This window comes from Ornithorhynchus anatinus, chromosome X1 (assembly GCF_004115215.2).
Source record: "Ornithorhynchus anatinus isolate Pmale09 chromosome X1, mOrnAna1.pri.v4, whole genome shotgun sequence".
NCBI classification, from domain to species: Eukaryota; Metazoa; Chordata; class Mammalia; order Monotremata; family Ornithorhynchidae; genus Ornithorhynchus; species Ornithorhynchus anatinus.
This window is the reverse complement of record NC_041749.1, coordinates 114625811-114653470: the sequence shown is the minus strand read 5'-3', so window position 1 is coordinate 114653470 and position 27660 is coordinate 114625811. Positions and strand designations below refer to the sequence as shown.

General features: G+C 57.2%; 1 protein-coding gene across 2 annotated transcripts; it reads left to right on the top strand.

The window, feature by feature from the left end:
- Positions 1–25342, top strand: MEF2B (myocyte enhancer factor 2B). Of its 2 annotated transcripts, none has more exons than XM_039910411.1 (9): positions 1–198; positions 19402–19512; positions 20537–20740; positions 21006–21137; positions 21680–21866; positions 22130–22275; positions 22415–22526; positions 23136–23244; positions 24141–25342. In XM_039910411.1, the coding sequence occupies exons 2-9, from the start codon at positions 19459–19461 to the stop codon at positions 24430–24432; spliced, it is 1236 nt and encodes a 411-aa protein (XP_039766345.1). In that variant the 5' UTR covers positions 1–198; positions 19402–19458; the 3' UTR covers positions 24433–25342. The 2 variants fall into 2 exon arrangements, with proteins under 2 accessions (XP_039766345.1, XP_028905780.1); XM_029049947.1 differs by having other exon boundaries at positions 24138–25342.
- Positions 25343–27660: the final 2318 nt, after the last annotated feature.

Below are 27660 nucleotides of genomic sequence, written 5' to 3'. Positions count from 1 at the left end.
CTCCCCCGACTTTCCCAGGGAGCGGGGCCCCGCCGCGCTCCGACCCCCGAGAAAGACTCCGGGGTCCCAGGGCCGCCGTGGCCCCCCGATCCCCGCTCCTCGCCTCCCGGCGGCCAGCTCATGCCTCGGAGACGCGGCGCTTCTTGAGCCTCCTCCAGCCGGCGCCGGCAAGTTTCCGGAGAGGGACGCGCTGAGCAGGTGTGGGGATGGAGCGGGGGGGGGGGGGGGGTGTCTGGGTCTCCACGGGGTGGGGAGGGCGAGAGGGCCCGGGGATGGGGGGAGGATGGGCGATGCGGGTCTCAGAGAGACGGGCGAAAGGGCACGCCCCCAGGGACGGGAGGCAGCGCGCTTGGCTATCCTCGAGGTTGCTCTTCGGGGAACCCCGCCTAGACGCCGCTCGATGGCTCCAGATGTGCAGGGCGCTCACGGAGGAATATGGGCGCGCGGAGTCCGGGCCGGGGGTGGGTGGGTGGGGGACGCTCCCCTCTTGCCCCTCCTCCTCTTCTTCCCCCTCCTTCTCCTTCCCGGACCTCTCGCTTAGCTCCACCGGCCGCGTTTTTCATCCATTCATTCATTCGATCGTTTTTATTGAACGCCTACTAGGTGCAGAGCACTGGACTAAGCGCTTGGAATGGACAATTCGGCAACAGATAGAGACCATCCCTGCCCACTGACGGGCTTACGTTTTTCTCCTTCCTCTCCCCGCCGACCCGGCGGAAGGAGCCGGCTTGGGGACGCATCTCAGTGCGGGACAGAGGCTCGCCCCTCACTCTCCACCATGCGCGCTCCCGACGGCAGGGAGCGCCGGGGGAGTCTCGCACACTCCGGGCCCCGGGCCTCTCGCTTGGGCTCGGCCTGCAGCCCTCTCCCCGCTGGCTGTTTTTGGCCGTCCGTCTCCCCCGATCAGACCGTGAGCCCGCCAAGGGGCAGGGATGGTCTCTATCTGTTGCCCCATTGTCCATGGGACAGTGCTCTGCACATAGTAAGCGCTCAATAAATACTATTGAATGAATGAATGGCACGACCCCGGCCGAGGGGAGGTGTTCGTGGTCCACCCCCCGGGGCAGCTAGCCATAACGGGGGTGAGGGGATCCGATCTTAGGGTCGGCCTGGGGGGCGGAAAGTGGCCTCGACCAGGTTGAGCGGGGGAGCGAGGTGTGGAGGGGGGGGCGGTGGTGGTGGTGGTGGGAGGCCCGGGGGGGGGGGCGGGGGGAAGTGGGTGAAAGTGAAACCTTCCGCGGGGCGGGGGGAGAAATCTCAGGCTCCCGGGGTAAGAGACTGGCTAACATGGATCGAACCCCTGGTTTGTGGGGCGAGGCCTGCTTATTCCCGTTTCCGGGCTTTTCCTTCCCGCACGACGGCACCGTCGGTAGCCCTGCCCCCAGCCTCGCCCCCTCCAGCCCGGGAGCTTCGTGGGGTCTCGGGCCAAAGGACGGTTTGCCCAGGGGGAGTCGGAGGAGGCCTCGGCCGGAGGGGGAGAGGAGAGGAAGGCTGTGAGAGGGGGAAAAGAAAAAAAGGCCGAGGCGGGTGGGTAGGCGATTGCTGGCCAGTTTTTTCGGGGAGGGGAACCGGGATGGCACAGGGAAAAGCTTCTCCCGTAGGCGGCTGGCATGTCCTGGGTCATGTGCCAGTGCCTGGCAGCGGGCTGTTATTTTTACCAGAGTGTCTGCTGCCGAGATGGATGTGTCATCCTCAACCGAGCAGCCTTCTCCTGTCGCAGGAGCCGGGCTCGATCGAGGGGAGATGATATCTGTTGCACGCCGGCCAGGCCCGGGCTGTGGGGTGGAGCCAGGACAACTCAGCCCTTGGGCTGGTCGCTCCTCACAACCCGAGAGGCCCCCTGAACTTGCAGGTTCGGGCTTGGGCAGACCGACCTGAGCCTCTCAGCCTTCTCTTTCCCCTCGGTCCCCGCGGGGCTAATCCCTGCCCCGCCACTCGTCCGCTGTGTGGCCCCGAGCAAGTCACTTCACTTCTCTGTGCCTCGTTTTCCTCAACCGTCCAAGGGGGAGTGAATACCCGTTCTCCCTCCCACTGCGACCACGGGCCCCATGTGGGTCGAGGCCTGGGTCCGACCTGATGTACTCAGCACTTAGTACAGAGCTTGGCACCCAGTACCCCCAGTGAGTAATATTATTAGTGCCATGTCTCTCACCTTCCCTATCACAGCCCCCGTGTTTCTGTGTGAGAGGGAAAAGATACACCTCAGAGTTGACGGGATTGAGCCTGTGCCGGGCCGGGACTGAGGACCCAGGAGTTTGGGGATCCTTACCACCCCGAGGGGAGCAACACCCTGCCTCCCCTGCCCAAGAGTAAGCCCCAAAGACAAACTGGGGTTTCTGCTCTTCAGGGGAGGGTAGCTGGGATGCCCCCTGCCTAAATCTCAGGTTTGGACAGTGACCTTCCCCGATCATTACCGTGCCGCCGACACCAACGGACCAAGATCATTTTCCCGATAGGGAAACCGAGACCGAGGGTGCTCAGAGCACATCTGTTGACCGACTTACGCCTCTGAAGCCGGACGGCAGAAGGCTGGGTTCACATTAGTCTTTATTCTTGAGGGGGTCAGTCAACCAATCGAAGGTATTTATTGAGCGCTCACCGTGCGCAGAGCACTGTACTAAGCGCTGGGGTAGAGAGCTGGTAGACACGATCCCTGCCCACAAGGAGCTTACAATCTAGTTAGGGAGACAGACGCTAAAATAAATTACAGATAGGGGAAGCCACAGAGTATCAGGATATGTCTATAAATGCAGGTGGGGGCGGGGCGAATACCTACCTTGGGGGGGGTACGGACTCAAGTACAAAGGTGACGCTGAAGATTGGGAATTGGGGGGGGCCTCGAGCAGTGGGTATGGGGCAAGCTGGGTCAATGCCTTTGGCTCCGGGCGGGCAGAGGGAGGCCTGGGCTCCGTAAGAGCTGATGTCAGTTGTCTTGACCAGGGAAAGCCCAGGGAGGGATTTGAGAGCCGACCAGCCCCACCTGCCATCAGTATTTGGGAACCTCACAGGACAGGAGAGATGAGGAGGAGGAGGAGTAAGGGGTATGGGTAGTGTAAATCCGGTATGGGCAGGGATTGTCTCTATGGCTGGATTGTACTTTCCAAGCCCTTAGTAGAGTGCTCTGCACACAGTGAGTGCTCAATAAATACGATTGAATGAATGTAGTGAGAAGGGACAGAGTGGTGGGGGGAGCTGTGAGGGGCTGCGATGGTCAGGAGACAGTCCTGAAGGGAAGGGGAAAGATGCAGTGTTACTCGGAAGCAGGGATCTGGACTGTTGCTTTCTTTAATGGTATTTGTTAAGCTCTTACTATGTATCAGGCACTGTACTAAGCGCTGGGGTAGATACGAGATAATTAGATTGGACAAAGTCCCTGTCCCACAAGGGGCTTACGGTCTAAGTGACAGAGAGAACGGGTATAAATCAGAAGGAGGAGGATTTAATCCCCATTATACAGATGAGGTAACTGAGGCCCAGAGAAGTTAAGTGAAGTTAGGTAAGTGAAGGAGTTAGGAGAAGCAGCCTGGCCTAGTGGAAAGAGCCCAGTCCCGGGAATCGGAGGACCTGGGTTCTAATCCCAGCTCCGCCACATGTCTCCTGTGTGACCTTGGGCAAGTCACTTAGATTCTCTGGGCCTCAGTTTCCTCGGCTGTAAAATGGGGATTAAAACTGTGAGTCCCATATGGGACAGGGACTGTGTGCAACCTAATTATCTTGCGTCTACCCCAGCGCTTAGTGCACTGACCGGCACAAAGTAAGTGCTTAACGAATACCATTTTGTAAAAAAGGGACTTCCCCAAGTCACAGAGGAGACAAGTGGCAGAGCCGGAATTAGAATTCAGGTCCTCTGACTCCCAGACCGGGCCTCTTTCCACTAGGCCACGCTGGTTCTGCGAATGGCCTCTCGAAAGTCCCTTCCATTTCTAATTGATTCTGGGAGGGAGGCAGGGAGGAGTTCTCCACCAGCGGTCCCCCTTGCCCCCCCACCCCCATCAGTCCCGACTCCCCCAGCCCACCCACCCCTCACCCCCATTGGATTGTGGAGAAGCAAAAGGGCTGGATCAATTTTAGACTCGAAGCCCACTCCAGGAGCAGGGGCGGCGGTGACAGATTTTGCTAATTTCCCAGAGTAGCAAGAATGAGAGTGGGGATTAATTTCTTGGGCTCCACTGGGGCCCTGCTTTTGCCATCTGCAGAAGGAGTTTCTCCCGGAACAAAGAGCCAGAGTCTCAGAGCTGCTTTCGGGCCTGACACGCCACCCCGTACCCTCATGCACCTACACAGCAACACCCCGGGGACTGCCGCCCCCAACCCCCATCCCTTTGAACAGAGTCAGGGTGGCCCGGACGAGAGAAGTGTGGAGGGTCGGGGAGAAGGCAGTAGGGCAGTGCTTTTCTGCCATATCACCTGGGCTCTCTCTGATAAGTGAGAATGGAAAAACAAACAGCAGCCTTTGCTGTCTTGAACAACCCTACAGTAACATCCAAGGGAGCAAATGTGTTTGTGCATTTCTGCATGTACACTTCTTGGGGGTGGGTGAATAGGTGTGGCTGTGGGTCCACCTGTGGGTTTGTGCAGCTGGGGGCGGGGGGGAGTGTGTGGGGAGCGGCTGTGTGTGGGTGTGTGTATGTGTGTGTGTGTATCTGGTGCTGCAGGGCAGGGGATATACTGGGCTGTTCACGAGGCTGGAGTTGGCAATTCCTGTGCCCTCCTGCCTCCATCCCTCCTCCAACCCTTGTTCCCATTTCCACTCCCGGTGGATCAGACCAGCTTCTCCCCAGCAGCTGGAAGTGGAACCGACCCTGACCCGTGACGGGGAGTGGACGCCGGTGGTGGTGGTGACAGTGACAGCCCTGTGGCCACACCCTTTCTGGCTACCCTTTCAGAGCAGGTGTCCTGCTCCCCACACCCTCCTTGTAGTTGTGTGTGTGTTGTTATATATCTCAGTGGATAAGTGTGTGTGTATGTGTTTTCCTACCTATACGTGAATTTATGTGTGGGACCATTTGTGAGCATTCAGGTCTGCGTGTGAATGTATGCATTTGTGTGTGAACCTATCTAGATACGTGTATGTGTGGGTGTATTCAGGTCTACCTGTGAATGTGTGTGTGTGTGTTTGGGTTACTTGCGTGTGGGTGTATATGAGTGCCTCCAGATTTGGGTATTCATTCAGTCGTATTTATTGAGCGCTTACCGTGTGCAGAGCACTGTACTAAGCGCTTGGGATGTACAATTCGGCATGTATGTGGGTGTGTATTTGCGGGCATTCTGGCCTATGTGTGAATGAGTGTATTTGTGTGGATCCAGAGCTAGGTGTGTCTGGGTGCATTTGGGTTTCTTATGACTGTGTACATCCAGATATACGTACAAACAGGTGCGTATTAGTGTGAATGTGTGTTCAGGTCTACACATGAATGTTCATGAGAATAAGCATGAATGTTTATATCCGCATGTACCCAGACCAAGGCGCGTATGTGTATTCAGGTCTATATGTGAATAATGTATCGGTGTGCATCCAGACCTAAGTGTGTGTGTGTGTGCGTGTGTCTGTGTGCGTTTGCATGTAGGCAGCGGTGTGTGTGTGTGTTTATGTGTGCATATATGTAGGTATGGGTTTTTGACTTGGGTTTGGATTTTTTCCCTCTCTTGGTGCATGGCTTTGCCAGAGAGCCCAGGGCTAATCAGGTGTCCCTTCCCCAGGGACTGGGGATGGTGCCTTGACCGTGTCCTGTGGAGGAGGGGCAGGGCTGAGACGCTCTGACTGGATTGGGAGTGGGTGCGAGGAGCGCCCAGCGCTATTTCTGGCAGCTGGAACCTGGGCAGTGGGCGGAGAGCTCAACTCTCGCGGATGGTGCCGATCCGGCCTGGTGACAGACGGTGCAGAGGAAACACTGTCATCCCAGCCACCCACGGGCACGGAACACGGGCAGCAGCGGGGCTCGGGCCGGGGCTGCCAGGCAGCCTGGCCGCTGGCCAGCTGTGTGGATGGATCCTCTCCAGAGAGGAGCCCAAGGGGTCCCTGATTCACAACGTTCCCCTCTGAGAGAAGGTTGGGACCAGAGCTAGGCTCAAAGGGCAGCAGGAGGAAGGATGCCAAGTGGGAGCCGACTTGAGGTCCGGCTCAGGGCTGGCAGGGAGGGGAGGAGGAGCAGCCACTCGGAGCTCCGCTGATTGGCCCCATCGCCTGACCGGGCCCACCTAAGCCCGCTTCGGGGACTGCTCCCCCCAAACTCCTCCCCATCTGGCCTGGCCGGGTCAGGATGGGGATTTGGGGTGGGACTAAGGGATGGTGCCATCCACACAGGTTCAAGGTGGGCTAGAGTGCAAAATGGAATGGGCCAGAGGTGGAGGGCATCCTCTCACCGCGCTCTAGTCAGTCAGTAGCATCTATTGAGCACCTCATGCATGCAGAGCACTTTAATAAGCGCTTGGGAGAGTGCAAGAGAGTTAGAACATACATTCCCCACCTTCCGAGAGCTTCCAGTCGACTTTGTGCAGCGCACTGTACTAAGCGCTTGGGAGAGTGCAGGAGAGTTAGTAGACACACTCTCTGCCTTCCAGGAGCTTCCGGTCTATCGGGGGAGACAGACAGTACAATCAATTCCAGATGGGCCCCCCCACACCACACCCCTCTCGGTTTCTCCCACGCACCCTCATCTCTCCCTCCTCCGGAGCCCTTTTTTCTTTGCCTGGTCCGTGCCCGTTCCCGAGCTGTCTCGGTGGGGACTCAGAACGCCCTCGACTTTCAGGTGCCCGCTCCCCGCGCCGGTCCGCGGAGTCGGGGACGGGGTGAGGCGAGGCTTGCCGGGTATATTGGGAGACGGGAGGGCACATTTATGGGTCATTTATATCACGGCAGAGTATGTAAACTTCCTACTTGGAGTCTTAATTGGTGCTCTGAGACGCAGGCTGATCCCAGGGGGCTGCCAATGTTTTCCAAGGGCTGCTGCAATGCCCTGATGCCAGGAGCTGGGAGGAATGAGTGGGAGAGTAGTGCCACCTGCCCCCAGCCCCAAAAGGGGCTCTTCTGCTAGCGGTACCCGAGCTGGCACTGCCCACTGGGAAGACTGATAACTTTGGGGCTGAGCCTGGCCAGCCAGACCAGGGAAGGACTTGGCACTCTGGAACTATTTCCCAAGGGACAAATGGAGTGTGGCTTGATGGAAAGAACAACGGCCTGGGAGTTAGAGGACCTGGGTTCAAGTCCTGGCTCTTCCGCTTGCCCGCTGTGTGACCCGAGGAACCTCTATTGGGAGTGTGAGCCCTATGCACATAGTAAGCACTTAACAAATACCAACTTATTATGTGGGACAGGAACTGTGTCCAACCCGATTTGCTTGTATCCAGTGCCTGGCACGTAGTAAGCACTTAACAAATACCACGGTTATTCTCCTTCTCATTCCGTTTCCTCATCTGTAAAATGGGGAGAAGATTCCTGCATTCCCTACCTCGTGGGGATGTTTTGAGGACAAAAAATGAGATGAAGAACATGAAAATATCGTGAAAAATAAAAGCACTAACTATGCAAATTCATGGTATTAAGGGGTGAGGTCATTACCTCCTCCTCTTCCAATGTTCTAAACAACATTACAGTAACAGATGGGTGTCCTATCCGTGACCCTTGGACAATAAACCAGGGTCTTCTGTCCCACCCTGCAACAACAGCTGCCTCTCAACCCCACTCCAAGATCACCCCACCTGGGACAGACTCAAGGTGCAGTTTCAGAGATGTCTGAGTGTCCCAGAGAGACACCTCCCCCACTCCCCTCCCCCCTTACTCATCAGCAGCGTTGACTTAGTCCCTACTGGGGGCAGAGTACTGTGCTAGATGCTTGGGGAACAAACATTAGGAAAAGAAGCAGTTCCTACCCTTGAGGGGTTTATAGTCTAGTGGGGGAAACAAGCAGACATAATCGATCAAATTGCCAAATATGCAATAGGTTAAAAAAAAAAAGAGGAAAATGTAAAAACCACAAAGAAGGAATCGTGTAACTACATAAATGCCAAAGAAATTAATTGATATGTCTACGGATATTAGGGAGGTTGTTGGGGTGGCATGATCAGAGGGGTAGGGATTAGTTAGGATAAGTTTGGGGACTCAGAGGAACATCATGGCCTAATGGAAAGAGCACAGGATTGGGAGTCAGAGGACCTGGGTTCGCATACTGGTTCTGCCACTTGCCTCCTGTGTGACCTTGGGCAAATGACTTAACTTCTCTGTGCCTCAGTTTTTATATCTGTAAAATAGCCGATTAGACTGTAAGCCCGTCAGTGGGCAGAGATTGTCTCTATCTGTTGCCGAATTGTACATTCCAAGCGCGTAGTGCCGTGCTCTGCACATAGTAAGCGCTCAATAAATACTATCGAATGAATAGGCATTGAATACCTCTTCTCCCTCTCCTTACACTGTGAGCCCCCTGGGAGACAGGGACTGTCTGACCTATGATCTCGTATCCATCCCGGGGTTTAGTACAGTGCTTGGCATAGAGTAAATGCTGAACAAATACCATAATTATTGTTATTATCCCAAAAGAAGTAGCTATTTGGAGAGCTTTGAAGGCGAGGAGAGTCGTGGTTTGGCAGATCGGAGGCCCAGGCTAGGGAAATTCCAGAAAGTGGGATAAGCTAGAGCAGCGGGTTGGAGATGGTCAGTCAGTCAATGGTATTTATTGAGCGCTTACTGTGTACAGAGCACTATACTACGCTCGTGGGAGAGTACAGTATACAGACACATTTCCTGCCCACAGCAAGCTTCCAGTCTGGGGGGGGGGGGGAATTGCAGACAAGGCTCAGTCAGAAGGTTTCTTGGGAAATCCCAAGGAAACCGCTCCCAAACACCAGTTTTGCTTTCAGATCATAGTCCTCAGCCCTACACTGGCCCTATCCTTCCGAATAAGCTGGGGTAGCTGGTGAAGGAAAGGAGGGGAGGGAGGTGGGAGACCTTGTTTCTTGACCCAAGGAGGTAGCCAGACTACCAGGATCCATGGCAGGAGCAGGATGGGACTGCTCACATTTAGTTTCTAGACTTACAGAGGGGCTCGGTCCGGTGAAAGGAAAGGGCAGACGGGAGGGTTGCCCAGCCATGCCTGGCATTGAGGAGATGCAGCGGGGCCATATCTTTCCCTGGTATCACGCCAGGTGCCCTCGGGCCCTGTGCCACCCACCCCCATTCCTACCCATGCATAAGCTCAGAGCACCTTCCTTCAGCACCTGACAGACAGCCACCGACCCTCCTCCCACTTCTCTCACCTTCCCTAGGTCTCCGGACAGAACAAGCAGCAGCGAGGCCTAGTGGATAGAGCACGGGCCTGGGAGTCTGAAGGACCTGGGGTCTGGTCCCAGTTCCGCCACTTGTCTGCTGTGGGACCTTGGGCAAGTCACTTAACTTCTCTGCGCCTCAGTTCCCTCATCTGCAAAATGGGGATTAAGACTGTGAGCCCTGTGTGGGACAGGGAACTGTGTCCAACCCGATTAGCTTGTATCTACCCCGGTGCTTAGAACAGTGCCTGGCACAAAGTAAGCATTCAACAAATACCATGATTGATTAATTAATTGATTAACGAGGGGTGGCCAATGGGGGTCCAGGCAGTCCTGCCAGCTCTCATCCTGCCATGGAGCCCCTGAAAAGGAAGTTGCCTGAGCCCCAGCAAGGAGCAGTGGAACATTTGGGAGTCCCTGAGGTCCCCAGGACAGACAGACCCTGAGCCATGACCCTGAGATGAGTCCCTGTACTCCCTGACCCCCTCCCCACTCCACCTGCAGCACCTCTCCTCCAGGTTGCTTTCCGGGGTTCCCACTGGCTTTGCTGGGATCAGAACGAAGGCTCCACCACCACCTCTTCTCCCTCTTCTCATCCCTCCTCCCGGTCTGGCACCCTTCCCCTCCGCCCCCACCCGAAACCTGAGCGAAGCTTTAATTTAATTCCCTGTGGTGATTGTTCGGCGCTTACTGTGTGCCAAGCACTGCACTGAGCACTGGGGTCGCTACACGTGAAGCAAGTCAGATACAGCACTTGCCCCCCCAAGAGACTCGCAGTCTAAGAGGGAGGGAGAGCTGGTGTTTCAGGCTTTCGGAGGTTGGCACCCAGTCTGAGGACTCCCCTGTCTCGTTTCATGCCCCGCTCACCTCAGATGACTGCTGCGACCCCGCAAGACCATAAGCTCGTTGTGGGCGGGGAATCTGTCCGTTTATTGTTATACTGTACTCTCCCCCCAGCGCTTAGTACGGTGCTCTGCACACAGTAGGTGCTCAGTAAATACGATTGACTGACTGACCCACGGTCCCTGCATTCCTGCAGCAGCTACCCTGGGAGCTGTCCAGGTCCCCCGCTACAGCGGGCAGTCGTCAGCCGGCCCACGCCGCTCCAGCCCTGGTCGGAACTGCTTTACCCTACGGCCCAGGCTGGCAGAGTCAGGCCTCAAGGCCAGGCCCAGACTCGGGGGTGGAGGAAATGGGGGAGAGGGGCACATACAGGCTTGGGGACAGCTCTTCCTCTCATGGCTTGGGCAGAAATTGGCCCCCGGCCCAGCCCCAGAGTGGTGCAAGAGGAAGTATTCACATCCAAAACATGCTCACATCAGCTGTCTCGTTTATTCTCCAGTCCCTGGGAGCTAGGGAGGGCAGAAAGTGTCCTTCCCATTTTACAGATGGGAAAAATGGCCCAGAGAGGTTAAGCCACTTGACTAAGGTCACACAGCGAGGTCCTAGTAAAGCCAGCGCAAGACCCAGTTTGGCCCAGTTTCAGATGGAAAGAGCACGAGCCTGGGAATAAATACTATTGAATGAATGAATTAATTAATTAATTAATCAGGCGATCTAGGTTCTCATCCCAGCCTCGCCACTTGCCCGCTCTGTGACCTTGGGCAAGTCACTTCTCTTCTCTGTGCCTCGGTTTCCTCATATGTAAAATGGGGATTCAGTGCCTGTTCTCCCTCCTATATAATACTAACACTAATTGTGGTATTTGTTAAGCGCTTATTATGCGCCAGGCATGTACTAAGTGCTGGGGTGGGTACAGGCAAATGGAACACAGTCCCTGTCCCACGTGGGACTCACAGTCTTAACCCCCATTTTACAGATGAGGTAATTGAGGCGCATAGAAGTTAACTGATGTGCCCAAGGTCACAGAGTAGACAAGTGGCAGAGTCAGGGTTAGAAACCATGGGGACTGTGAGCCCCATGTGGGATGGAGACTTGAGTCCAAAGTGATGAACTTGTATCCACCCCAGTGTTCAGTCCAGTGCTTGGCACATAGTAAGGGCTTAACAGATACCGTCATTGTTATTCAAATCCAATGTGCCGCATCACACTGAAAGAGAACATAAATGGGCTAAGCCAGGGGCCTCTCTGGGGTCGGGGACACAGCTCCCGCTGACAGATCAAATAGCAGAGCTGGACTCATCTCTGGGTTACGTGGGTCCCCTTCTGTTCCAGGCCCTGGTTGGGGCGGGGTGGGCGGGTGAGGGAAGAGGGAAGCAAAGGGTGCCCAGAAGGCAGGGACATCCTGCAGCCGTGGCCTAGTGGATAGAGCACGGGCCTGGGAGTCAGCTGGGTTCTAATTCCGGCTCCACCATTCGTCTGCTGTGTGACCCCGGACGGGTCGCTTCATTTCTCTGGGCCTCGAGTGACCTGATTAGCTCGTTTCTACCTACCCCAGCCTTACCATTAGGGTGTTTGGGGGTGGCGAGATGGGAAGTGGTTGGGATGAGAGAAGTGGGACCTGGATCCCTTTTCTGTTGAGACCCAAAGAGTTACTAAGCGCCCCCGGGACGAGCGGGGGTTTGGTGGGGAGGCAGAGGGTCTGGCATTGTACGGGACACCCTTTTCTGCCGGTGGAGTCCCGGGCCCAGAAGGGGCCGCGGGACCCGAGGGAGGGCTCGTGGAGACGAGGAAGGGGAAGGGAGGACGGCAGATTCCGGGCCCGGGACATTCCGGAAACAGAGCTAGGACTGGTTTTGAGGATCCCCTCTGGGCCGGGTGGCAAATGAGCTGGGAGAGGGGAAGACTGAGCATCTGACCCAAAATGACCGGGGAGGATGGAGGGGGTGGGGACAGAGAGGCAGGGAAGAGCGCCAATGGTGCCGGGCCAGGAGCGAGGGCTGGGGGTGGGAGGATTTTCCTGCCTTCCACCCTACTGCTGGATATCAGAGCTGGGACCGGGCCGGCTTCCGGGGGAAGCGCTGCCGCCGACTTCTGCGGAATTCCACCCCTTCCAGAGCTGGACCTGCTAGGAAGAGGGGGCAGGCAGTTCTGGGCCATCGGGTGGGTCTCCTCCATTGGGAGGTTGGGGGCAGCCAGAGGGAGAAGTGGGAAGGGGAGGGTGAGCAAGGGAGGGTCGCAGCTCCGGCCCCAGCCCTCCTTCCTGCCACCTATAATGAGCAGCCTGGGGAGAGGCTGATGAAACCTGGGTGCTCGTTGCGTGAGCCGATTCCACCTGCCTGATTAGTCCATCCCTCACAGAGGGGAGCGCTGGGGGGGAGGGGGGAGCTGGCAGGGACCAGAGGGGCTGACCCCGAGTGCCACAGGCCCACACCCGGCAGCTCGGCAGGGGGTCTCCAGAGCTCAGCAGCCGTCCCTCCCGCGGCCCCCTCCCCCCACAGCGCCCCGGAAGCGCCCGTCGCCTGCCTGTGGCCCTCGGCTCTCACTTCCCTCTTCCTTCTCGCTTGTCTCAGCTCTCCTCCCCCCACTCAATTCCCCAGGGGCTATTCCGGGCGCCCGTGCCGAAGACCACAACAGCTACCAGGTCTGACCAGAGACCACAGCAGCTGCCGCCCCAGAGGAAGAAGTTGGGAACACTCCCCTCACCTCCCCGTCCTCCCTCACCCCCCCAACCCCTAGAGTTGTCACATGGGTTACCCACATGGGTAACTGCAACTGGGGGCTCTGAGAGCCCAGCTGGGGGGTGAGAACCGAACTTTCCCAGAGACTCACAGCCTCTTCTCTCTTCCTCTCCCTTTCCCTCCCCCAAAGCGGCTGGGGAATCTCTTGTCCCGGAGGTCTCTGTGAATAGGCGAGTGGCAGAAGGATAGACGTGTTGATTTCTGTGGAACGCTGCCAACCTTCAGATCGAGTCCATGTCTTCTTAGGTTCTCCTCTGACCCCGGCCAACGAGGCCAACACCACCCACTCCCCCCCCAGGTCCAATACAGTCCCTCTCTCCCCATCCCGTGCCTCTGCCCCGCGTCCCACTGAATCCAGGGCCGGGCCTCCGGCCGTGATCCGATGAATTCGGTGCCTTGTAGGGAGATGATACCTGTGGCCCGTGACCTTATTGCAACTTCCTCTGGGGTGAAAGTCGGGGAAAGGGGACGGTTACGGACTCCCCATTTGCCCCACTTGTTTCACCTGCGTTCCCCTTCTGCCCTTCCCCCCACAGCTTTACCGGCTAGCATCCTCTCGCCCAGTCAGTCATCCCAAGAAGCTGCCGCGGCACCTACCTGTCCCCCGTCGAGTGTCCGGAGACGCAGCTTCCCGACTGCCCGATAAGGACTAAGAATAGAACCCGGGGTCCCTGCCTCCCACACAGCCTCCCTGTCCCCTGTTGAGCAAGGTCGTCCACCTTTGACCCCATGATGATGTTTGACCACTTGATCCCCCTGGATGAGATTGTCGTTGAAGGGGCCAGAGGGGCAGGGGACCCCTCCTTCTGTTTCAACTGATATGAACCCCAAGTTACTAAAACCCCGAGGGGATACACTAGATGACCTCTCTTATTCCAACCGATCAGAATCAACAAGGCAGAGGCAGGAGTAAGTCAAGAAGATGGTGATTGGCTCGAAAATAGATGTGTTCCCCGTCCCTGCAGTGGGTCGTCCCTCGTGCCCAGTTCAGAGAGGAGTTGGTGGAGCTCATTTTCTTCTTTTGCGAAGGTTTCTTCTTCACCGTTCTTCCAAAGAGCTCAAGGACCAGAACAAGCATCTAGCAAAGGCGGAGAGGGAGAGGAGTGGGCTGGGGAGAGGGTGTCACAGGCTGTTGAGATTGGAACTTAGAATCCACCTGCCCCTTCTTGCCACTCTAGGCCCCACTGCCTCCTTCTCTGTCCACTGTGTACTCTCGGGGCCTGAGCTAGCTGCCATCTGGGAGACTCAGGCAAGACGGGCGGGAGCTCCTAGCTCGGTGTCTTTAGTGTCAAAGGGCAGAAAACGGGGTCCCTCCAGCTGGAAAAGGGGGCAGTCTAACATCCAATTTCCTCCCAGCTGGCCTGAATCCTGGGAACAAGGTGGCTGGAACGGGACTATGCCTGATCCAGTTTGTCTTGTATCTACTCCAGGGCTTAAGATGGTGCTTGGCACGGAGTAAGCGTTAAACAGTTCACAGTACCTTTAAGCACTTGATATTCACCCCACCCTCAGCCCAACGACACTTATGTACATATCTGTAATTTATTTGTGTGAATATCTGCCCCCTCCTTTAGACTGTAAGCTCCTTTTGGGCAAGGAACGTGTTTAGCAACTCTGTTATATTGTACTCGTCCCACCGCTCTGCCTACAGGAAGCACTTTTAAATATTATTGATTGGTAGATTGATTAACAGATTCCAATCAGTTGTATTTATTGAGCACCTACTGTGTGCAGAGTACTGTACTAAGTGCTTGGGAGAGTACAACAGAGTTGGTATACATGTTCCTTGACCACAAGGTGCTTGTAGTCTAGAGGGACTTATTCACTTATCTTTCCATTTTTTAAAATGGTATCTGTTAAGCCCTTACTATGTGCCAGGCACTGTACTAAACACCGGGGTAGATACAAGCTAATGAGGTCGGACACGGTCCCTGGCTCACATGAGACTCACAGTCATTACTATTTTATAGATGTGGTAACTGAGGCACAGAGAAGTGAAGTGACTTGCCCAGGGTCACACGGCAGACAAACGGCCAGAGCCAGGATTAGCAACCCGGGTCCTTCTGACTCTTCTTCATTCTCCTCTTATAACCAGTTGGATCTCTCTTACTATCTAAAAATTGTTTCTGTTGGAGACGCACGCCCCTGACCCACACCCCAGAGATCATCACATCTATCCACCTGCCTCCGGGCCCAAATCTGTCTCCCCGATTTGAATGCTTCCCCCCCCCACCCCCATTCCTGGGAGAGGATTGATTAAGCCCAGGATGTCAGGCGGAGTACCCTAGGGGGAGTCTCACCCTTTCATCCCACACCTGTCTCTTCTGATCCTGCCATTCTCTGGGGGGGCATCTTTTCTCTGCCTGGCAATGGGGCAGCCAGGCCCACCCTTGGGCCCCAGGGCCCTCTCGACCTCAGGGTTTGCATGTGTTAAATCTGTCCTGATTCGCATACCCACGCAGCAGGATTTGCATACTTATATATAAATGTGCATTTCTCCCTCCCCCTCGCCAACATGTGCGCTCACATCTGGGGCTTCAAAGGGTTAAGCGCCCTGCTGAAACCCGTGAGACAGAGGTCAGCAGGATTTGCATGTGGATTTATTTCTGGAGGAGAGGACAGAGGGCTGAATGGGTCCCAGGCTGCCAGGTTAGCCCCCCTGAGGGCCTTTCCTGGGCATGGCCCCCCGCCCCCAACTCTCCCTTCTCCAGCCCAGACCATCCCCCCAGACATCATCTGCGCATAGGGGGACCCAGTTCTCCGCCCTCTTGGTCCAGTGCAGGGGAGAGCAAACAGCGTGGCCTAGTGGAAAGAGCTCAGGCCTGGGAGTCAGAGGACCCGGGTTCTACTCCCAGCTCTACCGCTTGGCTGCTGTGTGACCTTGGGTGAGTCATTTCACTTCTCTGTTCCCTCATCTGTAAAATGGGGATTAAGGCTGCGTGCCCCATGTGGGACATGAACTGTGTCCAACCTGATTGGCTTATATCTACCCCAGTGCTTAGTACAGTGCCTGGCACATAGTAAGCCCTTAGCAAATACCGTAAAAAGGGAGAGCGAGAGACAGAGGTTCTGACTGTGTGGCCTGAGGGCTCTGGGCTGCAGGACTTCTCCCCCCTCCCTCCTACCCCCCAACCCTAGCTATCTCCTTGGAAGAGGTTCTGGGGGAGCTATGGATTTCCCAGGGATTTAATAATGTAATCATAATAATAGTGATATCTCTCGGCACTATCACTAGATATCACTAGATATCACTTGGCAGCGCTATCTGCCAAGTACCATACTCAGCTCTGGGGTAGATACAGGGTAATCAGGTTGGACAGAAGAGGAAACCGAGGCATGGAGAAGTGAAGTGAGTTACCGAAGATCACACAGGTTGCCAGAGATGTCAGGGATGAGAACCCAGGACCCCTGATTCCCAGTACCCGGGCTCTTTCCACTGGGCCATGCTGCTCCTCCTCCAGCTGCTTTTCCAACATGGACTGGATCTCTGAGATTTAGGATGGGGGATCTGCTGTCCCCACCCATGAGCTCAGAACGGCAGCTGCGAGCATCTGCCCAGCCAAGACCTGAGAAGCAGAGTGGCCTCATAGAAAGAGAAAGAAATAATAATAATAAATATTATTATTATTATAGCTTGGGCCTGCAAGGCAGGGACCTGGCTTCTCATCCTCAGTTACCTCTTCTGTAAAATGGGGATTAAGACTGAGAGCCCTATGTGGGACAGAGACTGTGCCCAACCCGATTTGTGTGTCTCCACCCCAGCGCTCAGTACAGTGTCTGGCACACAGCAAGTACTTAACAAATGCCATAGTTATTATTATTATTATTATCCCTGCTCCGCCACTTGCCTGGTGTGTGGTCTTGAGCAAGTCAGTTCACTGAAGCAGCGTGGCTCAGTGGAAAGAGCCCGGGCTTGGGAGTCAGAGGTCATGGGTTCGAATCCCGGCTCTGCCACTCGTCAGCTGTGTGACTGTGGGCAAGTCGCTTCACTTCTCTGGGCCTCATTTACCTCATCTGTAAAATGGAGATGAAGACTGTGAGCCTCACGTGGGACAACCTGATTACCCTGTATCTACCCCAGCGCTTAGAACAGTGCTCTGCACAGAGTAAGCGCTTAAGAAATACCAACATTATTATTATTATTCTCTGTGCCTCATTTTCCTCATCTGTCAAAGGATCGAATACTTGTTCTCCCTCCCCCTGTGACCATGAGCCCCACGTGGGTCAAGGACTGGGTCTGATCTGATGATGTCGGACCTGCCCCGGCACTTAGTACAGCGCTGGTACGTAGTAAGCACTGAGCAAATCCTCCAGTGAGTAATATTATTAGCGCCTTGCCTCTGGGCAGAGGTAGGGTCCCCTGCTAACCTGGGCTTGGGCTGGGAAGGGCAGAGGGGCAGGGATAAAGGGACCTGGCAGAGAACTGCTAGAGGGTCACCCTCTGGGGGCCCCGAGACCTCGGTGAGTACCCCAGGCCTGTGACTCCCCTGGCCAGCTCTCCTGTGACTTGTGCAGAGGAGGGCCGGGCTGGGAACAGGAGCCCAGCTGGGGCTTTCCCTTGAGAATGCCGGGAACCAGCTTCCGGGACGGCACCCCCACCCTGCCAGAGCCGGGCACTAGGACCCCGCCCTCCCCCCCCTCCCCCCCGACCTCCCCAGTCCCCAGCGCACCCAGAGGGGCCGGAGCACCAGACGGGGTCGTGGGAATGGCCAGGACTGTGCGGCTGTTTCCGCCTGGGAATTAAAATTAGCCCTAGCAGTTAAATTTAGCAGGCAAGCTCAGGAGCAGTGGCTGGGATGGAGGGTGGTGGGCGGGGACCAGGACGAGGGAAGGTGGGGAGGCCAGTGGGGAGTGGGATGAGAACCAGCCCGGGCCGTGGCGCAGGCCCCAGCCCTCTGCCCGCTTCCCAGCTCCCAACACAGGTGGGCGTGATGGAGATTTCCTCTAGCTTCTCCCCTCCTCTGGGACACCGTCTGGGACAGCCCTGAGCCAAAGAACCCAGAAAATCCGGGAACATCATGGGGGCAGTCAGATGCTGGGAAAAGCCAGGATTGGGGGGGCGGGGGGGGGCGGTCCTCCAAGTCATCCGGTTTATCCCCCAGCCCCGTCCCTTCCCGTTAGGTCGCCGCCTCCGGAACCCCATTCCATAGCATGACCCATAGCACGGCCCCTTCTCTAGGCCAGTAGGTGTTAACATCAGGTCAGAGACCCCCACAGTCAGCTGAGAGAGACCCCCTCCACCCCCACCCCCTGAGCCCTGCTGCATCCCAGCAGGTTGGGCCATGGTTCCAACCTGGGACAAAGCAGGGAGGGGACAGTTCCTTTCCCAGCATCTTCCCCAAGAAGCTATGGGACCATGGGGTGACCCCAGCGCCTTCCTGCCCCCCAGAGAGCACCTTGAGGTCTTCCAACCTTCCACTCCAGTCTGTGCCACAGACTCGGTCATTCCCGCCACCCCTTCCTCTCTGGAGTTCGACCAGTCAATTCCTCCCCTCACGCCATTACTCTATACCAGACTTCCTGCTGAGAAACTACAACTCCCAAGGGTCTCGGCAGCGGCCTTCCCCTCCAACCAGACGATCCCCACTTTGGACCCAGTTCCCTGCTGCCGGGGCAGGTTCCTGGCCCGGTGGCTCAGGACCAGCAGGGAGGAAGGGAGAGCGATTGATTTGCCTCCGATCCTCCCCCCGCCACCCCACCCCCTCGGCCGGCCTCCTCCCTCACTGAGGGGCCGGTAGGGGACCGGCCCACCTCCCCGGGTCTCACGCTGCCCGATTGCCCTCTTTATATATACCCGTCTGCGTCGGTCCCACAGCCGCTTCCTGAGCCGGACGAGGCCAGGGTTATATTTAGCTGGCAGTGCGTAGGGGGAGAGAGAATCGGTTAAAAAACCCTAATCCCCTAAGCCCTCTCTCCCGCTTCACCTCCCCCGCCCCACACTCCAGGGCTGGGTTGTCCCTGGAGACAGGTGATGGTCGGGGACACTGCACCCAGCTCAGAGCCCAGGTTTTGGAAAGTATGCAGGTGTGAGGGGAGGCTGGCTGGGTCAGGGTTGGGCTGAGACTGGGCAGGCGAGGCCATGGAGTCAGCCTCCAGCTCATCAGGTCTCAGATGTCTGCGCCTGTCCTTAGCGGGCCTAGGGCCAGGAGAGCCCAGCCGGGCGGGGTTAGAAAATTAGTCGGAAAATTAGCTCCAGGGGCACAATGGTAACAAAAGCCAGGCCAGGTGCCTGGGAGCCAGCCTGCCTTCAGGTCACTCACCCCACAGGAACCGAAGTAGGATTCTCACTTCAAAACAAGCCTCCAGACAAAGGAAATTCTACTCCCTGGGTGGCACGAGGTGGCTTGCGGGGTGGCGAGGACAGGGGGAAGATTTAGCATGGCCCTTCCACCCCGGCTCCCGAACCAGCTGCCCTGAAAGACAAGACTGCCAGAGCCTGGGGACAAGGACAGTGCCGGATGCCTGTTCTGTGTGGTCCCTGGCACCCTGGTAACTCCGGGTTGAAACGAAACCTCAGCAGGCCCCAGCTTGCTCATTCGCTTTTCTCTCCTCCCTTGCCCAGGTCCCAGCTTCTCCGCGCGACCACCACCGCTGCCGTCGCCAGAGCAAAGCCCGAGCCATGGGGAGGAAGAAGATCCAGATCTCCCGGATCCTGGACCAGCGGAACCGGCAGGTAAAGAAGCAACGCAGCCTAGTCGATAGAGCGCAGGCCTGGGGGTCAGAAGGACCTGGGTTCTAGTACCGGCTCTGCCACTTGTCTGCTGTGGGACCTTGGGCAAGTCACTTCAGTTCTCTGGGCCTCAGTTAACTCATCTGTAAAATGAGGATTAAGACTGTGAGCCCCGTGTGGAACGGGGACCGTGTCCAACCTAATTACCTTCTATTTACCCCAGCGCTTAGAACAGTATCTTGGCACCAAAAAAAGTGCTGAACAAATACCATTTGAAAAAAAAAAAGGCAGGTGGCCGGCAGAAGGAGGGGGCCCAGCTGGGCTCCTCACCTGGGTTGCAGCCTGGCATTTCCTGGAAAAGGAGACAGCCAGGGGGTGGGGAGGGGAGTCTGGATCCGGGAGGCGGCTCAGGCAGGCCAGAGGCCTGGTCTGCCTCCACCGTCAGGAGAGGAGGACAGCTGAGCGCCGGCTCGGGTCTAGCAGCTAGAGAAGCAACGTGGTCTAGTGTAAAGAGCCCAGGCCTGGGAGGATCTGGGTTCCCCTCCTGCCTCTGGCACTTGCCAGCTGTGTGACCTTGGGCAAGGCATTTGACAGCTCTGTGGCTCAGTTTCCCCACCTACAAAATTGGGGGTTAAATACCTGTTCTTAGACTATAAGCCCCATGAGGGACAGGGAGGACTGTCTAACGTGATTATTCTGTATCTATCCCAGTGCTTAGTACAGTACTCGGCACGTAGGAAGCGCTGAGTAAATATGATCGTTATTATTATCAGCTAGAGACAGACCAAGCCAGCTGGTCAGAGGTCCCTGGGCCCAGGTGGGGCCTCCAGGGACTGGCAGAAACCAGTGTGGGGAGGGAAAATCCACTTGGCCCCTGTGGCCAACTTGGTTGTGAGACAGCAAAGGGCCTGGGTTCCCCACCTTCCACTGCTCAGGCCTCAGCCCCGGAGGACAGAGTGGGGCAGGGGGGAACCCCCCCCCGGGTCCTGACTCCCCCACACCCCGACTTGACCCTTCCTCCTCGAAGGTGACCTTCACCAAGCGGAAGTTTGGACTGATGAAGAAGGCCTATGAGCTGAGCGTGTTGTGTGACTGCGAGATAGCCCTCATCATCTTCAACAGTGCCAACCGGCTCTTCCAGTACGCCAGCACCGACATGGACAAAGTGCTTCTCAAATACACAGAGTACAGTGAGCCCCACGAGAGCCGAACCAACACCGACATCCTGGAGGTAGCCGGCCCTGTGCCCGGGCAGCGAGAGTGGGCCACCGGGCTCCCCGGGAAGCCAGCGGGCTGAGGAGGGGATGGGCAAAATGTCGGGGGTGGGGTGGTGGCCGGGGTGGGGGCCTGAAGTGGCCCAGATCCCTTGCGGGCCCTGAATCCCATCTGCAGAAGCTGGGGGAGAGACGATGACCCCGGGGGTGAGGGGGTGGGGGTGGGGCCCTCGGTCCCCGAGTCCCCCACCACCACCCCCTCCGTATCCATCACCTCCACAGACCCTGAAGCGGAAGGGGCTGGGGCTGGAGAGCCAGGAGCTGGAGCTGGACGAGGGGCCAGCCGAGCCCGCGGAGAAACTCCGGCGACTGAGCGATGGGGTGGACCTGTCCCTGACACGGCAGAGGCTCTATGTGAGTGTGAGTGGCTGTGTGCGTGGGTGAGGGAGAGTGTGCGCGCGCACATGGCTCAGTGTGTCATGTGGGCTCCTTGTCTGTGTCTGTGTCCCTGTCTCCTGCCTGCTCCCAAAGTGGTTTCTCCCTCCTTCCTCCCCACCTCAGCTAGATTGGTTACATCTCCCACCACCACCTGCCCACTGGATTTCTGCACCCCAACCTCCACCCCGTCCGGATTGGCCCCACCCATGGATTCCCCAGCATCCAGATTTCCCTCCTCGTCGGCATCTGGATTTTCCCCCAACTGGGGATTTGCCCTCTCTGCCCTGCCCTCCCCAACATCTGGATTTTCCCCCACTTGGGGATTTGCCCTCTCCCCCGCCCCGTACCTCCCCCCCCCCGCACCCCACATCGCCAACATCTGGATTTTTCCATCCCCTCCCTCCTCCCTCCACACCTGGCTTCCACTCGGCTGTTCCCCTGGGACAGGAGTGGGGGGTGGGGAAAGAACTGGGGAGTTGTCCCGGCTAATTGGCTTTCCCCTCCACTTTGCCCCATAGTCGGCGGCCCCACCCCTGCCCAGCCATAATGTGGCATATGGGGCAGTGCCTCCCCCCAGGACTGATCCAGCTGGCCTGGGCACCCACGGGGAGCCCTCTCCCAGCCAGAGCCACCCACCCCCCTTCAAGCCAGCGGGGCCCAAGCCCGGCCCCCCAGCAGGACGCTCCCCGGGGCCACTGCCCCCAGGTAAGAGCTGGCACCTTGGGGGGCAGATGAGACCCCCCTCCCCCGTGGCTGGGGAGTGCCCGGGAGGCCAACGTTGGGTGGGAAGTGCCTGGGGATTTGGTCCCCACAGGGACCTGAGGGGGTCAGGGAACCAGAAGGGAAAGGCCCAGAGCCTGAGGGAGGGGAAGGCACAGGAGAATTCTGGGAGTGGGATCTAGCGGAATGGCACCCTGGCAGCTGCTCCCACTCATCCTGCCGTGCCCTTGCCCCTCTCCTCTCACTAGGACTCAGCTACCCACTCTTCTCCCACGGCAACCTGACTCGGGCCCTGGCCAGCAAGACCCCACCCCCGCTCTACCTGGGGGCTGATGCCCGGAGGCCAGATCTGACCAGCAGCCTGGGCGGGGCCCGGGGGACCCTGAGCTCTACGGTGAGAGCCTAGGGAGGATGGGCCAAGGCAGGGAGGGACCCAGAGGCCAGGAGAAGGAGGGGGCTGGCCAGTAAGGGGTGGGGGCAAGGGGTGGGGGGGGGGATGTCTGACAGCCCCTGCCTCTTCTCCCTGTCTGCAGAGGACCCTCTACTCTAGTCTGCAAAACTCCAGTCCCATGGTAGCTACTGGCAACAACAACCTTCCCGGTCACGGGCTGGGGGCCTTCCCTTTCCTGTCCACTAGCCAGACAGGTAAGTGACAACTCAGCCCGTTCCCCAACTCACCCCTAGACATGGTCTTACAAAGTCGCCCCCGCGAGGTTCATTTAAACAAAGCCGTGCTGAGGGGGAGGCCAGTGTAGGAGCTAATCGTGGGCTGGGGTGGAGGGAGGGAGAGGCGCTTGGCCGAAGCTGGGCTTTTCAAATCACATGATTTTGAGCCCGAGTGAAAGCAGTTTCAGATGAGTGAGGGTTACGAATTTAGGCAAGGGACTTCAGGAATAGCCACACAGACACACACACGCACCCCCCTCCCCCGATACCAAGGTAAGGTGTCCTGTTTAATTAATTAATCATGGTATTTGTTAAGCGCTTACCATGTGCCAAGCACTGTTCTAACCGCCGAGGTTGATACCAGATAATCAGGTTGGCCCACGTGGGGCTCTCGGTCTTAATCCCCATTTGCCAGATGAGGTAACTGAGGCCCAGGGAAGTTAGGCGACTTGCCCAAAGTCACACAGCTGAGAAGCGGCAGCGCCGGGATTAGAACCCGTGACCCCTGACTCCCCAGCCCGGGCCGTTTCCATTAAGCCACGCTGTTTCTCTCACCGCCTCCCCTCCTCCCACCTTCGGGCCCCACAGAGTACGGACCTGGAGAGGCTTCCCCCCATCCTGGCTTCCTCCAGCCCAACGCCATGGCTTCTTGGCAGCCCCCTCGGGACAACCCCACGTCCTTGCACTCGCAGCTGGGGTAAGCTCTTCCTCATCCCCCACCCCGTGCCCGCTCAGAGCTAGGGCGGGGACCAGAGGAGGGGAGGAGGGAGCGACAGGGCCCGACCAGACCATGCGAACCAGGGATGAAGGGGCCGTTCTACTTGGCAAAAACCAGCCAAAAGTTTTTCGTTCGTCTGGCTTTCGGCCCCTGGGTTAGGAGGGGAGCTGCTGCCCCCTGGTGGCCGTCTCCGGCGCCGCAGCCCCCTTCCCCTCTGACCTGGGAGGCTCAGGCGGGCGTCGAGTGGGAGAATCCCCAGGGGGAGAGCGGGGTCGGTGGGAGGTCATCCTTCTAGACCTTCCTTTTGGTTCCCAGTTCCCCGAACCCTCCCTCCAGGAGGTCCCAACCCCCAGGCCGAGAAGAAGAAGGGGGCCTGGAAGGCGGCTAGCCCAGCCCGCTTCTCCCTCCGGTCTGCGTGGGCGTCTCCCCTGGGGCGGCCCGTGCCCGGGGCCCCAGCAGGAGGCTATTTCCAGGCCCGCTCACCCCCGACCACGGGCCTGGGAATACAGCTCCCGAGTGGGTCCCAACTGCTCCGTTCCCGAGAGTGGCCAGTTCCCAGGGACCCTCACAGGGATCACCGAAGCCTGAGTCAACAGGGTAGGGGCGGGGACGAGGAGAGAGCAGCCGGGGTTGGGAGGGGGCCCTCCAGGCAGAGGTGGGGGCCACCTACGGGGGCCCGCGTGAGATGCCGTGGGGTTACTGAGCCCACCGGTCCTAAGGGCAGGGAACGGGGGAGGCACGTTTACCCCGCCTGTCCGACATCGCGAAACGCCCCCCGCCATCTTTCCTCAACCGGAGGAGGATCCCAGCCTCTTCTCAGAACCCCCTCCTGACTCTCCGCTCACCTCCTCCCTCCTTTTCTCCCCTCTTAGCAGCGTGGCCGCTCGCATCCCGCCTGGCGATGAGGGTCCCCCGGCTCCCGGAGTGTCCCCCCACCCCCAGCCCATCAGCATCAAGTCAGAGCGCGTGTCTCCCGGGGCCACCTGCCCACCCACCAACCCTCAACACCACCTGTCCAGCCTGTCACCCGGTGCCGAGCTCCGCCCACGCGAGGACTTCACCAAGGGCTACCCCTACCCCCTGGTTCTAGCCCGGCCCCTGAATGAAGAACCCCGCACCGGCCTCCCCACCCGACGCCTGCAGGTGGCGGAAAGTTGGCAGAGATAGTGAGGGGCCCCAGGGGAAGGGAGTGGGAGGTGGGGGCGGAGGGGCTTTGCCTATCGGCTCCCCCCGACCCAATCCACTCTTCCAGGCCTCCCTCATCCTCCCATCTCCCCCGAGTCGACGCGGAGGGGCCGAGGGGAGCCGGGGGCTTGGGCTCAAGCCTAATTTATCGCGGGCTCCTGGGTTGGGCTAGAAAGGGTGGAGAGGCTGGGGCCCTAAGAGTTCTCTGACTTACCTCCTGAGAGGGTTCACTCTGCCACAGGGGAGTCTGAGATAGGCGGACCCCTTCCTCCACAACCCACCCTTTGCCCTTCCCCCTGCTAGTGGTGGTGGTGGTGGTGAAACCAACCCTAAGAGAAAGGCCGACGGATATAGGGATCGAGGACGGGAAGCCGGGGTGGGTCATGGGATGAGATCGGAGGTTAATGGGAGACGGGGGCTGGGGGTAGACTAACCTGTAGGGACAGAAACCGTGGGTGGGGTGGGGCGCGGGCCGGCACGCTCGTGCGGACCAGAGCCTGCTCTAGGACACAGCCCACTTCTTACCAGACCCCTTCCTAGGCCAGAGGTGGGAACTGAGGCTCGGGTCCGGTGAACCCCAGAGGTTCCTTTCGTCACTTCCCGTGTCCCATCTTTGGGGACCAGGGAACCGAGCAACACCCTCGGGGGCCCCCACCGTCCTCCGTGTCCTCTGTAATTACATTTGGGGTGGGGAGGGAAGACCTGGTGCTTGGAAGCGAAGTCGCTGGCTCCCTCCCTCCTGCTTCCCCCACGCTTCTCGCCGTCACCACCTCCCGGCCGGGGCCCTACAGTGTTTGGTTTGCCACGTGGGATTCATTTCTATTTATTTTGTGTCCTCGTCGACCACCGTGTCCATCCACTCACCCAATAAAAGAAACACAGGAGAGATGTAGCTCGCGAGCTGTTCTTTCCCCCTCCTCATGCCTATGGGGCTAGGGAAGCCGGGAGCAGGGGAGAATCGGTCTCCCTCACCACCTCCCCCATGGGTTCCTTCCTTACCTTGGTAGCGGCCAGCAGGGGAAAGCCGTAATCCTAGCCAACTCCACTCCAGATTCTGGAAACCACTCATGCGTACCGGAGGTCATTTCATCCGTGGGGGGAAAGTTAGCTAGTGGGAAAATTGGAAGTAGAATGAGGGATCCCCAAATTGGAGACAGGGATCACTTTTCAAGGGGAGGCAGGGTTTGGAAGCTGGTTATGATTGGCAGGTGGGTCACTGCCTGGGCTGTCGACTGTCCTACGCGTGGGCCACGCATTCCGCCGCCCCCCAAATAAAGGTGGTGGGCAAGGGGCAAGGACCTGGTCCCAAGGGTCAGGAAGCCCAGGTACTAGTCCCAACTCTGCCACTGGCCTGCTGTGTGTCCTCAGGCACGCATTTAGCCTCTCTGCACCTTGGTTTGTCACCTGGAAAAGGGAGGATATAATGATAATCCACCCTACAAGGCTGACTTGAACATACAGGCAAATTAGGCAATTGCCCAGAGGACTATTCAGCCAGGGGAGCTGCTTTCTGATTTCCGGTGGTTGGCGGCCTTTGGGGTCAATTAATCAATCAATCAATGGTATTTATTGAGTGCTGACTGTGCAGAGCACTGTACTAAGCACCTGAAAGAGTACAACACAACAGATGTGATCCCTGCCCACAGGGATTTTACCGTCTACAGGGTAGGCAGACATTAAAGTAAATAAATTACAGGTAGGGGAAATAGCAGAGTATAAGAAGATGTACGTAAGTGCTGTGGATAGGGTGATTATCAAAGTGCTTAGACCTAAGTGATGCAGAAGGGAGGGAGAATAGAGTGGGGAGATGAGAGGTTGGTCGGGGAAGGTTTCCGGGGTAGATGCGATTTTAGTAGGGCTTTGAAGATGGGGAGAGTGGTGGTCTGTCGGGCACAAAACGGGAAGGAGTTCCAGACAGGAGGGAGAACATAAGCAAGGGGTCATTTTCTTTTGCTAAATTTTCTTGAGCTGGCCCTGCCTACCTTGTGAGGCTGATGGGAGAATAAAATGAAATAATGGAGGTGAAAGAGATTTGGAAAGATGACTTATAAAGCACCGTATGAACGTGTTAGTACCTAAGGTTCCAGATCATTGCCCAAGTGGGTTTTTCTCCCAGTTCTAGATGAAGCAGGCTGTCCACTTAGCCCTATATATTGCACCTGGGTGGTTGGGTTGAGGCCACCTCATGATCAGTCAATCAGTGGTATTTATTGAGCACTTACTGTGTGCAGAGCGCTTTACCAAGTGCTGTACTACACACTTGGGAGAGTCCAATACGATGGAGTTCGCAGACACGATTCCTTCCCATGGCAGTCTAGTGACTCAACTGCAGTCACACCCTGGGGATGGGTCCTTGCCTCAATCATCAAAAATCAGGCTGCCAACGCTCAGGCTTTAAAGCAGAGGACAGGGAGGAGCCCCCTCCATCGAATTTATTAGTTTTTTTCTGGGCCACGTTGTTCAGCTGTTGGAGACCCATCTCTAATGATTTCCTGATTGGGGTAAGTGCCTCTTGCACCATTCTGGTTGCTGCCAATGATGAGCAGTTTCCTGTGCTATCAGTCAATCGATGGTATTTATTAAATGCTTACTGAATGCCGAGAGAAGTGTACTTGGGAGAGAAGTGAGTTGGAGTGCTACAGGCTGCTGTCACCCCTGCTGTCCTTAATCTTCGGTATCTCAGTTCATCTTCGTTGTCTCCCCTTCTAGCCTGTCTGCTCACTGTGGGCTGGGAACTGGGTGCTAATCCTGTGGTATTCATTCATTCATTCAATAGTATTTATTGAGCGCTTACTATGTGCAGAGCACTGTACTAAGCGCTTGGAATGAACAAGTCGGCAACAGATAGAGACAGTCCCTGCCGTTTGACGGGCTTACAGTCTAATCGGGGGAGACGGACAGACAAGAACAATGGCAATGAATAGAGTCGAGGGGAAGAACATCTCGTAAAAACAATGGCAACTAAATAGAATCAAGGCGATGTACAATTCATTAACAAAATAAATAGGGTAATGGAAATATATACAGTTGAGCGGACGAGTACAGTGCTGAGGGGATGGGAAGAGAGAGGGGGAGGAACAGAGGGAAAGGGGGAAAAGAGGGTTTAGCTGCGGAGAGGTGAAGGGGCGGTGGCAGAGGGAGAAGAGGAGCTCAGTCCGGGAAGGCCTCTTGGAGGAGGTGAGTTTTAAGTAGGGTTTTGAAGAGGGGAAG

What these genes read in the sequence shown, in the direction of transcription:
- MEF2B (XM_029049947.1), top strand. Translation starts at nt 19,459, where the DNA reads ATGGGGAGGAAGAAGATCCAGATCTCCCGGATCCTGGACCAGCGGAAC. An exon ending in TGGACCAGCGGAACCGGCAG is followed by an intron (nt 19,513 to 20,536) that starts GTAAAGAAGCAA and finishes TCCTCCTCGAAG; the next exon opens with GTGACCTTCACCAAGCGGAA. An exon ending in TCCTTGCACTCGCAGCTGGG is followed by an intron (nt 23,245 to 24,137) that starts GTAAGCTCTTCC and finishes CTCCCCTCTTAG; the next exon opens with CAGCGTGGCCGCTCGCATCC.